Raw genomic sequence first — 16,917 nt, 5'->3', positions numbered from 1 at the left:
TCGTGCCCTCGGTGCCTACAGACTCGCTGCGTACCTGACTTGAGATCTCGTTCTCACTTGCCACCGAAGCCTGGCCGGTGCTGCTACGATGCCAGTGGTAGCACCTCCTCATGCTATTGCACCCATCGAACCGGACATCTTTGACGACGACGACGATGGCTGGATGGACATGCCCGTCGTCCGTGAGTCCGACGACGTTGCTGATGGACTCGATGAGGAGGACCAGAAGAAGTACCACTATGTACCACCAGCCAAGAAGAGCACTGCTGCTGGTGGGAACGCTACTGGGAACCTCCTGGACGTCGATTACCAGGGACAGGAATGGCGGGCCAAGATCGACCAGAACGAGAGCGAGTACACTCGTCTACGGGTGAACGAGGAGGACGAGACGGATGAGGTGCATCTTCGGACCAAATACCTGTTCGACGAGGACAAGGCCATGACCCCGCTCAGCCAAATGCAAGCAACCAAGGACCTGCTCACAGAGGCGCAACGCATAGCGTATGTCGGTCTGTGTGCGCTAACGAGCCGGGAGATGTCCGACACCCTGAAGGCGGTCAACCGGAAGGAGCTGAAGAAGGCGATTGAAAGCATAGAACTATGGGCACTCAAAATCATGGGTCGGTTGTATTATCATATGGAGCTGACCACTGAAGGTGATGCTTGTTCTCTCGCAGTCCGTCTGGGTTGATCGTGCGCTGAACGAGCCCGACAGAACAGAAGATGATTGACAGCCTCGCTATGCACGGTATCCAGGCGAAGGATCTCGTCCCCGCCCTCATGACCACACACACAGTCGCCAACCCAGAATACGACCCCGCAGAAGCTCGGCGACAGGCTGAAGAGCAGGCGGCCGCGAATGTAGCGGAACTGGATGAATTGGAACTTGACTCAGCAGACCTCTCAGAAACTGTACATTCGCCGCCTCCACCTTACACCTCCAACGACTCGGTGACAACCCTTACACCGCCCAAACCGGTCCAGACTACTGCCAAGGTCCTGGAAGATACCTCGACCAGTGTTCCAGGTGTCAGCACACGTCTATCAGCTGCGGACGAGAATGTCACTCTCGACATCCGGTGGACTGTGTTATGTGACTTGTTCCTCGTCCTGATTGCTGACAGTGTGTATGATGCACGGTCTCGAGTGCTGATAGAGAACGTTGCGTTGAAACTGGGGCTTGGCTGGCTGGATGTTGTCAGGTTCGAGCGACGGGTCACCGAAGCACTCGAGATCGAAGAAAGCATCGAGAAACTTGAGCAGGGTGAGGCGATCAAGCAAGTGCAGAAGAACACACGGAAGAGACGTTTTATGATGCTTGGTCTCGCTACAATTGGTGAGCCTCCGCGCATTCGTGTCATACGGCTTTTCTCACAGAGAGCACACAGGCGGTGGACTTGTCATCGGGCTGTCTGCCGGTCTTCTTGCACCTGTGATTGGTGCTGGGCTGGGTGCTGCATTCACCACCATCGGTATCACAGGTACCACCGGTTTCCTGGCGGGTACCGCTGGAGCTGCCGTCATCACGACGGGTGGTGTGTTGACGGGCTCAGGTCTGGCGGCGCGAGGAATGGCAAATCGGACGCGATACGTTCGGACGTTTGATATCTTGCCCCTGCACAATAATAAACGTGTGAATTGCATTCTCACTGTCCCTGGGTATGTATTTCCACTGTCATGTACACCGCGGCTCAGTTTAACTGACGACAATGATTCTAGCTTCATGTCAGGTACACAGGACGATGTTCGCCTACCATTTAGCGTCTTGGATCCTGTAGTCGGCGATGTATTCAGTGTTCTCTGGGAGCCAGAGATGATTAGGGAGACCGGCAGTGCGCTCAAGATCCTGACGAGCGAGGTCTTGACTCAGCTCGCTCAGACCGCCTTGCAAGCAACGGTCATGACCGCGCTCATGAGTGCTCTCCAATGGCCTATCAGTTAGTCCTTTGCTGGTTAGAACCCTCAAACCTTAGCTAACTTTAAGGCGTGTAGTTCTGACCAAACTCGGATACCTCATAGACAATCCGTGGTCTAATGCGCTGGACCGTGCGAAGTCAGCTGGTCGAGTGCTAGCGGATGTTTTGATGCAGCGCCATCTAGGTGTGCGCCCCATCACGCTCATCGGATTCTCACTTGGCGCGCGGGTGATATTCTATGCCTTGCTCGAGTTGGCAAAGAATAAGGCATTTGGGATCGTGCAGGACGTCTTCTTGCTAGGCGCCACCGTAACCGCGCCACTGCGCACATGGTTGGAGGTGCGCTCCGTCGTCTCGGGCCGGTTTGTGAACGGCTACGCGCGCAACGACTGGGTGCTCAACTACCTATTTCGTGCGACGTCCGGAGGGTTGAACACGGTGGCGGGATTGCGCCCGGTGGAGAACGTGCCCGGATTGGAGAATGTCGACGTGACAGACAAAATAGCGGGGCACATGAGCTACCGCACGTTCATGCCGCTTATCCTGGACCAGCTGGGTTTCCCCGTCTCAGCGGACTACTTCGACGAGCCTGTGGTGAGTGCGGTCATGGGACCACGATAACGATTTTCTCAGTGTGCTTCCCCAATGATAGGAGCCCGATTTTACGGAGGACCGGATAGTGGTGCGGGAAGGCGAGGAAGACACGAAGAAGCGGGGTTGGTTCTCGCGGAAGAAGAAAACGTCGACCGCTCCAGCAGCGCGTGTTTCCCGCCCGCCCTCGGCGTCGACGTTCTCGTTTCACAAGAAACAACGATCGTCGCTGTCGAATGCGGCAGACGACGACTTGCCGCCGCGCGAGGCGGCGTCCAGTCCGGTGCCATCTGCTACACCCAATCCACAGACAGAAGTACCGCTTGCCACACCCACGACTTCTGAAGCTGTTCCCGCTGAGCCTCATGTCGACGACGGCGACCTGTCCAATGCCGCGATTCCGGCACATGCTGGCTTCAACTTCATGGCAATTAAGGAGGTGATCGGTAAAGCCGAAACTAATCCAGCTGAACTGCAGCTACCGCCTTCTGTATCATCCATCTCCCACCGTCTTCATCCTCCTACTTACCGGTCAGAGTCCGTGCCCCTCCCTTCACCTGGATCCCCCGATGCTACACCTACGACCAGAGCATCCTTCGATGTGCGGAGGGAGGAGCCGATTGCTGGCCCGAGCTCCTACTCCTCGGGACATTCCCTATCTCGCACTCGGTCACTAAGCCAACTACACGATGAAGATGGCGCTGGTTCTTCGTCGTCATATGACGCCGGGATACCACCACCATCCTCAGGGACTCCTTTGTTTTCACGTCCATCTGCAGCGCCTTTCGGCGCCAACCAGGGCTCAATCTGGCCTGGCACAGACCACGAGATCACGCCGACATTCAACGCATTTGGTGACTATCGGGCACCATCTAGCCGTGATCCGCTCGCTTCAAGAGAGACGCTGTCATTTGGGGCGGGTTCAGTGCCATCATTAGACTCGTCCTCGTTCGGATCGTTCGGATCTAACACGACCGCCCGTAGTCCGTTTACCGTCCCTCCTGAAGCATCACTATCGTTTGGAGGCGTGGACGGTTCGATAACCTTCTCGCCATCACCACTGAGCATGGAGCGAGATCCATGGGGCGTCGGTACACGCGCGTTCAGCGCGGGCGGAGGGGGCAAGAAGCCTGCCAGCAGCCCCCTCGACCTAAATCCATGGCAGAATTGAGATCATGACACAGGGCTCATGCTACGTCCGTCTACCCCACACGGTGTTGTTTCTGTCTTCCTTCCATTCTCACGTTCGGGTTGCATCTCATAATTGTCATATATAGTGGATAGTCTCCATCGATGAGAGCACAGCATGTTCGATAGTCATCAATTCATTCACTGAGGTTGATTGAAAGATTAAACTTGCCATATTGATCTCTACTGGAACATTCGCCCTGAAGGAACGTGCACCCAAGGTTTGCACCTCGTTTACGGATCTCCGCAATCCACAATCACGGTCGATTAGTCGGCGAATCCCAGCCGTACTCACGCTCAGAGTCTGCTGAGCAGTCTGCAACCGTAACTCTCACAACCCTGATCCGTTAGTTAAGCCTGCTGTCGTGCACACAACTGGCAATCTACAGCCCATTGGTTCATCACTCATACAGGAACTGAGGGCTTAACTCTCTTTGGGCTCCGTGAGAAGCCGTTCCCACTCGCTAGGCGCGCTTACGTTTACTCTGCCAGGAGTTCCGTTCCGCGAGCCTGTTTGCAAGGCAGTAGCACAAGCCAAGAAGAACTTCTGACAGCCTCTTGTCGCCACTGCCGAGGGTATTTACCCAATCAGGATCAGACGCACGCTAGCTCCTTGTGGCATCCTGTGCCCGTACCCCAAGATCGGTAGGTGGGGCATGAGCTCATTGAGACTGTTGAGACTTGCTTATAAGCACTGCGGTCAACACGATGCCATCAGCGTTGTGCGATTCGTAGAGTCGTACGGTGTGCACTGCCGTCCTGCCGCCTGTTGCAGTACCCCTTGCTATCAACAGCGCTCATAGCTCCGTGCTTACTCTCACGACGATCACGATGACATTCCGCCCTCGTCCTATCCTGAAACGGGACTCCCCGCCGCCGCTATCCAACAACCTCCCGTTTACGACGACCGACTACGTCCTATCCCCGCACGTCCACTTCCCCCCCACCCCATGGATAACTACTGTACGCTTCACTCATTCACCCCACACGTACGACCGTGCGCCCATCGCAATCTCTCCGAACGAGAGGCTAGTGCCACGACGGCACCGCAAGGTCCAATCCCCTCCTGCTGACTTCGACGGCGAAAGGAGAGGTCGCCCACGCACTCGCAATGGCGACGACGACGACGACGATGACGACTCATCCGATAACGAAATGGACCTTAAGGGCAGCTACTTCCACCCACGCGCGTACGAGGCGTGCACAACAGAGCCATGCGACGTGCCAAGAGCGACTTTTGACATCTCCTTTCCACCATCCCTCACTCCAGATATGTCTCCCTCAGACGAGTCTGACGATCAAGTCAAGACGCCTCCAGACGCCGCTATCCCCTCCCTTCCTCCCAGTATTGCCCATCCCTCCAATATCCATACTCCACCCAAGGTTGCATCGCCACGATCTCGCCCGACCCTGCGTTCGACGAAGGCAACAGTCGCCGACAAGATGCACAGACCGAGCTTCGCGAGGAGCGCTGCTTCCTGCGCTGTGTCCTTCGCTCCTACCCCAAATTTGGACGAGGGCTGTTTAGGCGGATTTTGACCTCCGCACTCATCTTTATCATCGCACTCATTTTATAATACTTACGTCCCCGTATCCACCTTATGATCGTTCTTTCGGCACGACTTACAATGCGTATCACTTGGGTAGTGGCATTCGATCTCGGACTAGTGTTCAACTGTATCATAGTATTTGCGTCTCGCGGGTCGTTCACTTCGAACAATTCAATCTGGATGTATTGTGTTGCATTTTGGCTCGTGCCTCGATCGACAGGGCGCGCACCACTTCTTAGTGCTTCCATGCTTTCATGCTTTATACCAATCAACGTTTAAAAATCATTGATGGCTTCATGTGACGATCATTCGAACCATCCTCCGGGCCCGAAGGCAGATAATGAATGCCAATAAGCGGAGATGCACATCGAAGCATATATATCCGTGTGGTCTGCTCTAGATAACTATAGATATCCCAACCTGAACCCGTAAACCCATAGGAATGTCCAATATAGTAGCGCAAGATATAAAAGAACACACTACAAGCCGGCATCTGGTCGCTTTCTGAACATAACATTCGCAGTCTGACTCGGTATGATCGAAGAACCAAACCACTGGTTTGGCGGCCTGTGACCGTCACCGCCGAACTTCATGTCGAAATCCAGGATCAGTCGAGACAGGATAGCCTTGAGCTCGTTGGACGCGAAGAAACGTCCGGGACTAGACATCGAAGCTCAATTAGCATTTAAGCGAAAAAGCCTGACATGCGATGACAGACCAAGCATGCTTCCCATGTCCGAAGGACACGTATTCGGACGAAGTGCTAACATATTGATGCTTGATCCGCTCGCCCTCGTCTTCCCGCATGTCGGAGAATCTGAATGGATTGAATATGTACGGGTTGTCGTAGCTTCCTTCGTCGTAGTGCGTGCCTTCGGCTGCCACTGCGATGAGCGTACCGGCAGGTATCACGGTGCCGTTGGAGAGCGTCACATCTTTCAAAGCCTTACGGATGACAGATACTAGACAGCCATTTCAGAAAAATCCACAAAAGTGAGCAAGACCGATCAACTCACTTGCACTAATCCCGAACATTCTCTGGGACTCCCGCATGAAACTGTCCAATTTCCACATCTTACCAAATGCCTGCTTGGTCCAGCCCTCTGCTTTGATGACTTCCACAATTTCATCGCGGACTGGTTGCTGGTATTCTGGATATGCTGCCAGATTGTACAAGGCATGCGTGACGCTCTGTCGTTACTCATTGTTAGCAAGGTGAGACTCCGACGTCATATAATCTTCGCATACAATGGAAGATGTGTGAATGGCAACAAAGTTGGACGACAGCAGAGCGTTCACAAGGAGGTCAACCGGTTGATCAACCGCCCGGCCCTCTTCAATGAGCCAGGTCATGAAATCGTTCTAGGTAGCGCCGTACCCGCAATGTAAGCGGAGAACGTTTCAGTAAGTGAAATAGTACATACAGGCCTATCCGGGTCGTGTGGATCACGATGCTCCAGCAGTAACCTCTGACGCTCCTCGATGATGGGCTTCATCAGAGCAGAGTATTGGCGTACGGTCCTACGCGACCAGGGCAACAGGGGCCCGATAATACTTTTGTGCGGAGGATGCATTCAGAACAGTGCAACGACGTGGGAGCGACGCACTTACGGCTTCAGGAAGGTGGGGGTGATACTGAGGATGAATCGCCCTTTGGCAACATCTCGGGGGAAATTGGAAATAATCTTGAAATATTCAGGATCCCTACCTGTCGGCATCCGCAGGCAAATCATCAGGGTTACGCTAGGGAGTCAATGACAACGTGAAAGCACGCACACATTGGGAGCCCCACGAAAACACGGTTACTTGCCCGGCTGACGATCTGTGTCATGGTTGCAAGCCCTGGAACGCTAACCCACTCTGTCGCAGCGAGCTTGAGAATGGTTTCAAGCATTAACACACTTCACTCACCATCCCCGCGCGTTGGAATGTGTTCCTCTACACCAATATTAATCTCGTCGATGACATCTAAGAGCAATGGAGCTAAGTTGCGAGTGAGCGGACCCCTCATGACCGAGATGTGGATGGGATTCTCGATCACGTTCTTCGCGATGGTGTATTTCGTCTGAACAAGCTGCAAAAGACCCATAGTGTCAGTGCCACGTCCCCAGGCCGGAGTAACAAGCTCTTCTTACGTCTTCTGCAGCGTCCAGGAACGACACTTGATCGTCAGGCATTCTCTGGAGCTCCTCGTTCATCTTCGGGCCACATAAGACAACCACCCAGCGATCAAGCTGCGCGAGTCGGAACGCCGAGCCTTTATACTACAACTGGTTAGCTGCCAGCTCAGTCGGTCTGACGGAAGATCACTCACCTTAATGTACCCCTCTTGCAGCATCTCATGGGCATGGCGAGTAAAGCGCAGTGCTCCGATGTACGACAGCAATGGCAGAGAAGGGCCCACTGCAGGTATGGCGTATAACTAGCCAGCGATCAGCGTCTCCTTGGTACAGTGCTGAGCCTTCTAGCGACGCACCGGATTAGACCTCCTGCGGAGAAGATATACAGCGGATAGGATAATAACTAGCACATAAAGGAGCGGTGTGGAAGCCATCTGGAGGGCGGACTCGGGTACTGAAATCACTGCGGGGCGCAGACGAAGCAATTATACTTCCTGCGCACATGTGAAATCTAAATTCCCTCGTCAGACCTGTGCATGACACATGTGTTCGCAGCCCCATTATTCACACGCGGATGTAGAGAGGATGGGACGCCGGGGGTAGTAGATGTTCCTGTCGTCCCTTCGTATCCAATCACTTGGTTCAAGTCATGGGCGTGCTGTTTCGGAAAGCGCCCATATTCGCCCCGCGAAGCAAAAATCATAAATCGGGCGGGCGCCCCGGCAGAGACAAGACAAAATGACATGCCTCTCACACTTTTAGCACACAGTAACTGAAGACCTTCCACCAGGCTCTGGCCCGCACAGCTTGAACGACACGGGCCAAGAATGCAGCACTCTTCTCACGATTTGCCGATCGCAACATGCCTTCCTATGCCTTCGCATTCGCGTGCCTTCTTCTTCACCTGTGACGGCCTATGTTCTCTACTGGAACGTTGACGACGCACTGACGCACTGACTTCGCCGGAAGATGCGGACAGCGGTGGATAGTCTGCATCTCGACGATTGGTTGATTCTCAGCAGTCGTACCACCTTAAGTGACGGAATGTGTCATTCCGGCTGATTATTCGGAACATATAGGATTGCGGTTAGAAAAGGTAATTAAGAATTCGTAGGCGAGAGCCACCCACGGACCCAAGGAGCACTCGTGCGCACAGCTCAGAGCATTTGGAGGGACCTAGGCTTACTGAACGAGAGCTCTGGCCTACCAAGCTACTCTCCTATCTGGGCCCCACATGCCTGCGGAGAAGAGTGGCTGCCAAGCTCTGCGGCTCCGGGACCTAGAGACAGTCTTTCGGCGCTCAATGGCAAGATTGTGGCGACAGTGCGGCCCAGGCACCAGATGGTACGTAACAAAGGCACACATTAGCTGCCGGCGCTGGTACGAAGCGAGTGTTAATATCCATAATCTAATAATAATTGACATAAGTGGTTGCGGTAGACATACGTTCCGACACTCGTGGGGCGCTCTGTGGCGCCTCTCGAATGTGAATTACGCAGTGACTGAGCAGATGTCGCGTCAGGTACGCACCGAGCAGATATCTTTATCGCTTGAGAGCTGCTTGTCAGCGACATGTACAAACATGGACAGGTGGAATGAATGCGAGCAAATGCGGCCTTGCTCCGTATTCTGTGCCTCGGGATGGATATATCGACGGGTAACGGCCCACATCGCCAGAACGTGGTCCCTGAGCGCAGTTCCTGCTGCCTGTTTTCGCAGTGGTGGAGTGACAGCAGACCAAGATGGCTTCTCGATGTCGTCCGGAGTAACGATGCGCAGAGCTTGCAGTAGACCCGCACAATCACCTGGCCCCATTGCGAACTTTTCGGAGATCTGAGAAAGCTGTATTGCACGCGACTAACAACGTGTGAGAACAAGAGCATTACGACAATAGCACGATAGCGAATAGATAGATGATAGGATACAAGACCGTTCTAGAGCAGCAGGACACAGCACGCACGCACGCTCCTCAGTCGACCCAGTTGATCTGCATGGATGACGGATATACCGCGTTCGGCTTATATGGCCCACCAGCTGCCAGAGCGCCGGCTTTCAGACGGATGTCCACACTACGATGCACGTTGAACGGCTCGTGTGTAGGAACTATCCTTCCACGTCCCATGTTGACGCTAATCGCGAAAACCGGGAACGTGAGTTTCTATGGCAGATGGACCGCATGGACGCCGCCACTTACTATAGCTTGTCAAACCATTGATGGAGGGCGTTCTGTACTCGGTGCGCGAGCGGGACAACTTCTAGGACCCACCAATAGGGCGCGAGTTTCAACTGATCGTAGATCGGGCATAACGCATCACGATAATCCTCCTCTTCCTCGCTTTGGGGGATACTGGTATCGACGAGGGTAGCGCCAGTTGTATCCCTCACATGGTCTGCATCGGCAGATGGCAGGGAGTAGAGCGCTGCTGGGCGTGGCTTCACAACTGGGAATAGCGCCTCCGGATCGAGCCCGACGGATCTGAGCCCATCAGCGTGAAAGCGAATACCGGTCTTCGTGAGAAAGCATTGGCGGATCATCCACCGTAGCGGAATGCGGGCTAGGTTGCGCGTGTCGTCGTTTGGCACAGAGCCTCCACCAACATCTGGGTACGACAGGAATCAGAAATGTCCGGAAAAGTACCAAGATTTGAATACTTGGTTACGTACCACAATGACAACCCGCAAACCAGACCTCGAGAACATCCGTCTTGTGATTGTGGAATTCCTGCGCAGCGAACTGCGCTTCGAAGTCTGTCTTCGTCTTCTTCGTAGCCCAGCGCTTCTTCGCGCCTGACTTGGGCATATCGCCTGGCTGGGTGCCCAGCTTGCCCTCTTCTTCCGTGGGATAGTTGTAGTGGTTCGCCTTGAACTTCGCACGATGTTCGTCTAGGGACAGTGCATGGCGGAACGTCCTTATGGCAGTGTTTGAGGACGTGAAAGGCAACGTGCGCGGGATCAAGCCAACGGAGCACACGGTATCCCTGGAGAGACGAGCGTTGCGGCGGATCTCATCAAACATTCTTTGCTCTGTGTATGACGTGTGACACATACCATACTCCGATAAACTCGATGTCGACATCCATGGTAAACGCTTTCTTAAAAGCGGTTGACTGTTTCCAACCCACTTCGTCTGTGCGAGTGAACATTTTGTACGCGAATGGCACCTGCTGGTGGTTACACCTGGGTAGCAAGCCAACCTATGGTGATGTGAGCAAGTGCGCCGACGTCCATCCGGAGCAACAGACCTTGTGAACCATTCCGGCTAGTGCGCGCGCAGTGTATGCGCCCCTAGAGAATCCAAACAGGCATATCTTGTCTCCAGATTGGTCTGGTGAGAACAAATGATATGTCAGCGTCTTCGGGAGATGTTTCACACTAATTGCCCGCGCATACAGTTTGTCATGAGAAATTCATAGCCGGCTAAATGGGAATGGTAAATGAGAGGCGCATCCATATGAGGACCCTGAGTACATACCCATGACATGCGCATCGAGATTCCAAGCGATCATCTCGTCAAGGGTTTTCGAAAAATTAGACCACATTGGAGTGGCGATTTGTGGTATTGTGTATGTACCAATCCCCGCCTAGACAACCGGCGACAACGTTTAGTGGCATCCGTCACCGTTGGTGCTTTTAGACATACCTGATAGTACACCATCTGCTCAGAGGGCGAGTCCTTCATGAGCATCGAGAACAGGAGAACGACGTTCGAATTCTGGTAGACAAGTACATTGAGCCCACACAAGATCGAGGCACCCATAGGTAGACTGAGACGTACATCCGAATCGAACTGGTCGCCCGTGCCGTCGAAGCACAGCACTAATGTCCTGGGACCATCCAACGGCTTCGGCGGGATAACGTCCCTATCGACGAACTCGCTGAGCCCATCCGGATTCGAAAAGCTCGGGCTAGTAGGCCCTGTGCTCACGCCCAGTGACGGCGGAGATGTGAATTGAGAGCCACTTGTAAGAGTCGATGCTGTCGTGCCCTCAGACACGCTGCGCATAAAGTGAGCCCCAGATTCGGTGTTGGCGGCCATTTCGAAGGGGGGGAATGGGTAGAAGATGGGTAAGGATGAGATACGTGCGTGCAGCGTGAGGCTTGTCAGTGCGTGGGCGCGGTCCTTATAACACAGGGCGAGATGGCGCGGGGCGCGGTGATCTGAGAAGGCCGATGCTCCTGGACGTCGGCGGGGGGCACAGGCTTGGCGATTGACGCTAGACATGTTGCGCTACTGGATTGACAGACCATGTTGCAGGCCAATTAGGGCAGTGCCAGCGCACAAGATGGAGTACACCGACGCTTCCCAGGTTGAATAAGCGGTCATGAGGGCGAGATATGCAGTGAAGCGAGCCTTGATATCGTCCGCAATGAGCCCGCAACGGGTCGTTTTCACTCAAATTGATAACGGGCTTCCATGCGTCCGACTCGTGAGGGTGCTTCACTGCGAGAAGAAACCCGTCCCTGCCGTTCTGGGCGCCGAGGATCACCGGGCGACAGTTTGGGCGGCACGGGCGGTGATAATTTCGTTACAGCTGAATTGCACCTGCTCCGATCCCGGAAAGTTCCTGGACGTAAGACATAATAAAGACGTCACCGTACATCTGAACAAGTTGCCAGTGAGTGAGGATGATTCGCTCTAGGCCAGTGGCGGGCGGTGTGCATGACATAGCGTGCCAGAAGTCGAAAAAAGTTGATCATGACCGTGACTGCTCGACGACCACTGGTCCGACCAGTTGACGCGTTCAGACGCGATCACATGATTGGTGTAAGACCACCTTGAGTACTACGCCCTATTACGCCTCGTTCTGCGAATCATCCCAGTCCACAATAGCTTCGACGCGTATCTTTAGATCGTCCACACCTCATCTACGGATACCAAATAAGACCGTCGTCTTTTCTGGGATCTTTTGATTGTTCACGTATGATTGCTATGTTTCCATCCTGCGATTCTGCGTCAAAATTACATGTTCATCAGCTCCAGGAGCACACCAAAGTACACAGCTACATGATGATGAAAGCCACGAAGAAACTATTGCTGCAAAATGTTCGCGCCATTTGAAGCACAGAAACGGAGTAGTAATAGCTAACTGCCGCAACCCTGTAATCGTCTAGTGGTTTTAAATCATCATTTAGCATGTGCAGGAAATGCGTCATGAATACTAGATTTTCTGCAAACATTTTTGTCAAATAAGAGGAGCCACTTGCGGTGGGAAACATACTCATTTGCCGACACGACGGGCGCCTGCGTCGCCTGAGCCTCATCGCGTCGAGACATGGGCGGCTATGGGCGCTCTTGATTCGTGCTTGTGCTGATTCAGCCTGGATTCGAGTGTTCCGGTCCAGAGCCAGAGGTGTTTGCAAGGCTATAACTGAGCATTGAACAACCATCTGCCTCCATACCTGAGATGGTCATGGCCCCAGCAAAACCTACAGAAAAGGACGGCGAGCAGCCCAAACCACGGCGTCGGCCTGGCAGGGTTCCCGTTTCATGCGCAGAGTGCCGCCGGTGAGTTGACATTCAGCTGTGTGTGGGGTACCGGGGGCTTAGCATTGATGCGCCTGTTTCTGGGGAAAGCCTGAAACTGCGGTGCGACAGGAAGGTGAGTGCCTTCGAGGCTATGATTGCGGGTCGCCGACGCTCAATGCTGCCCGAGTAGGTACCGTGCGAGACATGTGTGAAGCGGGGTTGCTCGGCCATCTGTCCAGAAGGTTGTTCTGTTCGCCCTACCGCACTAGGGCTTGGCTGACACGCCGCCTAGGTTCTTTGACGACAGGGAAGGGTAATCGGTGTGTTCATCAGATGTGCAACTGACATGTAGACAGCTCATGCTGCGTCAGCCTAGCGCTTGCAGATGCGGAGGAGCTGCACAAGAAGGTTGAGCGCCTCCGTGCCCGCTCAGCTGCTTTGGAGGACGCCTTGCGTACCCTGCAAGCAGCTGTATCCGACGAACCACATCCATTACTTCTCGAGGATAGCATGCAGATAACAGAGCGGCACAATGGTTCTCCAACAGAAGGGCCTCTCCTGTCCCGAGAGGAGGAAGAGGTCTTGGATGCCTTTGGCACATTGACGCTAGGACTTCGGGGGGAGTCTCGATTCTTTGGCCAGACAGCTCGATCTGAGGTATAGTGTCCTGTTGTACCTCTGATTGAATACCGCAAGCTTACGAACGCGCTGCAGTATTTGATCCACGTACGTGAGCTGCATTTACCGCAGAAACCATACACATGTCCCAAATCAGGCACCTACAAGACTCCTGGCTACGTGTACACCGTTCCCTCACCTGTCAAAAGACCTCGTAAAAGAAGCGAACGGAGAGCTAGATGTCCCTTGCGATCATGCTGCTGTGCAAGACGAAGTGCGCGCTTGTCTGCCCACATTATCACAGGCGTGCCACCTGTGCGAGATCTTCATGGAATACGGACAGTACTTGTAAGTGGCCCAAAATGAAGGTAGACCGAGCAACATGTGCTCATTTTGACAGGTGGTATCCGATTCCGCGGAAAGAGCTCTTCGACGACATCCTGGGTGCCGTCTACCGATTTGTCCCGTAGGTCCATTTCTCCAGACAAGCTTCCACGCAACAAGTGCATCTAACCGTTCTCCAGGAACTCCAGCTGTGATCTTGCGTCCACCCACGCTATCGGACTGCTCTTTATAGTCTTTGCTCTGGCAACGCTATTTGATCCCGCCGTGCCGCCACATGCCATCGAGGCGCACGAATACTATTTGCTCTCACGGATTTGTCTCCGATGTGCGCCTCCGATAAACGACACGACTCTGGGCGCAGTACAGACCATGGTAAGCCTGTCAGGCGCCGTCTCCCGGGCATTAACGCATTCGATGTCTCCTAGATATACATGGCACAATATCTCGAGATGAGTGATTGCGAGCCTGCCCATACCGGTTCACACAAAGCTTGGCTCCAAATCGGCCTTGCGGTTAAGCTCGGATTCAGCGTGCGTCCATCTCCCGCGATACAGATTTGAATATAATCCTGACGTATGCGCAGATCGGCTTGCGTACGTGTCATTCTCAGCGTTTTGAATGATGCATCGCCGACGCTTCCATAGATGTGAGCAGTTCCCGGTGGAAGCTTGACAGCGAATCGGGCCAGAGACGAGCTCGTGTCTTCTGGCAGTTATTCACGTATGATACCTGGATGGTAGGTGTCAGAATTCGTCCTTCAATTCAGCCGCACCATGACATTCCCGCAGAGTTTCGGATTCGGCAGGCCTCCGAGCATGAGCCTTGCATTCATAGACTGCGAAGCGGCGACGGACCCAGAAGAGCGGTATACCCAGGACGGTCAGCGAGAATGGGGCTGTAAGCTGTCTCCATTGCTCGCTAATCGGTCTAATCCTTTGAGACCTCGCCACAGTCCATGCATGGATGTCAAACTACACACGCCTCTTACACACTGTCATCACCGCCGTGTTCGGTGCCAAGACGCCACAGTACTCGAACGTCATTGAGTACGACCGCAAGATCCGCGACTTCCCCATCCCCGAGCACCTCCGATCAAAGTGCGGATACCCGGGAGAGCCGGAGGCGACTGGCGCGTTGTATTGGCAGCGCTGTCTTGTCATAACGGCCAAGGAAGCGAGTAAGGACCGCTTCTAGCCAAGTTGAGTCTCGGCTCACATGATTTCCTACCTATGTCGAACAGCTCTCTTGAGCTTGCACCGTGCCTTTTTCACGCGCGCCTTGCACGAACAACCCCATGATTTGTTGCGCCACCGATATGGCCCGTCGGTCATGGCTATCTACCGCTCCGCGTGGAGAATTATAGAAGGAGCGAAAGACTGTCTCAAGCGGGCTGCGCCCGTCGCGTCGCGATTTGGCTACATCTGGTCAGGTTGCCTAGCCGGAGGGGTGCGTCGCCGACGTCTTCTCACCCTCAAAAGGCGATTATAATGCCTGAGAGAATTCCTCCATGACAGATCGTGATGTGCTTGCTGGTCACCCGCGCGCCTACCTCGCCACTTGCAGTATCTTCGCTGCAGGAGCTGGACGTCTTGTGTGAACTGTTCGAGCAGGCGGCGGGCTCTAGCCAGATAGCCTCCGGCAACCTGGTAAGCCTGACAAGGCTATGCGGTATGTCGTCTACTCACGGGCACTCTAGGACGTCGTGCGCAAGCTCCGCCGACAAGGCCATGAGGTTATGAGCAAGCCTCGCATAGCTGGTGGGGAAATTGTAGTCGACCAAGAGCTCGACCGCCTCGGCGGCAAGACGCACCTTATCGCCTCGATAGAAGATCCGCCCATTTCCTGCATGCGCTCAAACGCGCTTAACGGACGTACAAGCGGGCAGCCATCCTCGTCTACTACACCCTCGATGACTACACCCTCAATGACGCCTCAATACTCCGCGCCGTCACCGCTGGTCTCGGTGGAAAGCATCCACCCGACGATCATGCAGGACCTGCGTGTTTTCGAGGGCATCAGCACTGCAGACCTTGCGCAGTACAACCTGGACATGTCCCTGTCGGAGCAGGTGCCCTTGTACACGCCCGCGCCGGACATTTTCGAGGAGCTCTTTGGTCCGCAGGCCCTCGCTATTGAGCCGGAGGCCTCCGGAGGGCCGCCCATACTTGATTCCACATGGCAGTCATTTGTGGAGCAACTCGGTTTTTGATAGTATGCGTATGCCATGGACGTGTCCCAGCATGTTGTAGCTGTAGTTTAATAGTCATCATCATTGGGTCGATCTTTTATGTATTTTCGTAATTCCAATTCCATATGACAGGAGACAACCTCGAGTGTATGGATACAGCACCATAGCGTACAAAGTTCGCCAACGCCGGTGATTGATGTATGGAATAGCTTCACGCGGTCCTGAGGATGAGGTGAACGCCGCTGTCGGTGTCGACAATGTCGCTGATCTGGCCAACGTTCAAGGCATAGGTCGCGTCCTCGAACGGCTTCTGCATTTGTCCCTGCATTTACCACCACATCAGCCCCTCAGTGCGGTATGACGCGAATGTATGCGCTGCGTACCGGTCCAAAGGAGCCCAGGTCCCCGTCCTTCGCGTGGGACGAGCAGTCCGAGTGCTGGCGCGCGAGCTCCCCGAACCTCTCTGGCGAGCCGTCGATCTCCGCCTCGTACCCGCGCAATATCTCGATCGCCTCCTCCTTCGAGCGCGTGATGTTTTGCTTCGAAGTAAACAAACGTCAGCCCATTTGATGGTGAGATGGTTACACGCCAGGGCCTGATGCACCTCCTTCCAGCTACTCGGCCGCCGGCTTCCGCGGTGCTTCACGAGCAGATGGCTCGCGCGCACCTGGGCGGGCCGTCCGCCGGAGCCCTGGCCGAGGAGGAACTCCTTCGCGCCCGGGAGCGCGTGCACCTGCTCCTGCGTGAGCTCTGTGGGGGGATCCCAGACCGAGTCGCCGCTCTGGACGTTGTAGAAGTACGGCATCCTGCGCGAGTTGGACATGCGGACTTCCCAGGTAGACTGCGACACGGAGAGGCGTTGAGTACATGTCGGACTGCGCACTGCTATATACACACCATGTCTGTTAGCAGTCGAGAAACGCCGTGGGTCTGT

General features: G+C 54.4%; 6 protein-coding genes across 6 annotated transcripts; 3 read left to right on the top strand and 3 right to left on the bottom strand.

Moving 5' to 3' along the window:
- Positions 1–169: 169 nt before the first annotated feature.
- POSPLADRAFT_1063952 (hypothetical protein) lies at positions 170–3,859 on the top strand (the record flags this gene model as incomplete). Its single annotated transcript, XM_024481746.1, has 6 exons — positions 170–656; positions 716–1,336; positions 1,389–1,659; positions 1,720–1,937; positions 1,993–2,510; positions 2,569–3,859. 6 exons carry the CDS (start codon positions 170–172, stop codon positions 3,676–3,678), a joined length of 3,225 nt encoding a protein of 1,074 aa, XP_024343945.1. The 3' UTR covers positions 3,679–3,859.
- A 559-nt stretch (positions 3,860–4,418) lies between these two features.
- Positions 4,419–5,439, top strand: POSPLADRAFT_1037877 (hypothetical protein). Its single transcript, XM_024477285.1, has one exon. It carries the CDS (start codon positions 4,527–4,529, stop codon positions 5,232–5,234), a length of 708 nt encoding a protein of 235 aa, XP_024343944.1. The 5' UTR covers positions 4,419–4,526; the 3' UTR covers positions 5,235–5,439.
- Positions 5,440–5,583: 144 nt separating this feature from the next.
- POSPLADRAFT_1072203 (hypothetical protein) lies at positions 5,584–7,801 on the bottom strand (the record flags this gene model as incomplete). The annotated part of the gene is made up of 11 exons (XM_024482496.1): positions 5,584–5,905; positions 5,964–6,207; positions 6,262–6,436; positions 6,494–6,607; positions 6,670–6,799; positions 6,857–6,953; positions 7,022–7,105; positions 7,157–7,319; positions 7,381–7,509; positions 7,560–7,667; positions 7,722–7,801. Coding segments are annotated over 11 exons (1,505 nt in total), but the record flags the coding sequence as incomplete, so codon positions are not given.
- A 1,533-nt stretch (positions 7,802–9,334) lies between these two features.
- POSPLADRAFT_1128072 (hypothetical protein) lies at positions 9,335–11,368 on the bottom strand (the record flags this gene model as incomplete). The annotated part of the gene is made up of 9 exons (XM_024483701.1): positions 9,335–9,494; positions 9,560–9,965; positions 10,030–10,343; positions 10,414–10,559; positions 10,608–10,690; positions 10,756–10,782; positions 10,838–10,946; positions 11,006–11,077; positions 11,141–11,368. The coding sequence occupies 9 exons, from the start codon at positions 11,366–11,368 to the stop codon at positions 9,335–9,337; spliced, it is 1,545 nt and encodes a 514-aa protein (XP_024343942.1).
- Positions 11,369–13,022: 1,654 nt separating this feature from the next.
- POSPLADRAFT_1127721 (hypothetical protein) lies at positions 13,023–16,004 on the top strand (the record flags this gene model as incomplete). The annotated part of the gene is made up of 12 exons (XM_024483657.1): positions 13,023–13,077; positions 13,125–13,152; positions 13,204–13,489; positions 13,608–13,798; positions 13,851–13,911; positions 14,260–14,329; positions 14,440–14,531; positions 14,584–14,692; positions 14,748–14,972; positions 15,036–15,241; positions 15,310–15,441; positions 15,492–16,004. Coding segments are annotated over 12 exons (1,968 nt in total), but the record flags the coding sequence as incomplete, so codon positions are not given.
- Positions 16,005–16,194: 190 nt separating this feature from the next.
- POSPLADRAFT_1042410 (hypothetical protein) lies at positions 16,195–16,806 on the bottom strand (the record flags this gene model as incomplete). The annotated part of the gene is made up of 4 exons (XM_024478098.1): positions 16,195–16,305; positions 16,367–16,522; positions 16,588–16,674; positions 16,717–16,806. 4 exons carry the CDS (start codon positions 16,804–16,806, stop codon positions 16,195–16,197), a joined length of 444 nt encoding a protein of 147 aa, XP_024343940.1.
- Positions 16,807–16,917: the final 111 nt, after the last annotated feature.

Source organism: Postia placenta, assembly GCF_002117355.1.
Source record: "Postia placenta MAD-698-R-SB12 unplaced genomic scaffold POSPLAscaffold_1, whole genome shotgun sequence".
Taxonomy (NCBI): Eukaryota; Fungi; Basidiomycota; class Agaricomycetes; order Polyporales; family Adustoporiaceae; genus Rhodonia; species Rhodonia placenta.
This window is presented reverse-complemented; position numbering and strand designations above follow the sequence as displayed.

Coding starts and splice junctions, on each gene's coding strand:
- POSPLADRAFT_1037877 (XM_024477285.1), top strand. CDS start 4,527: ATGACATTCCGCCCTCGTCCTATCCTGAAACGGGACTCCCCGCCGCCG.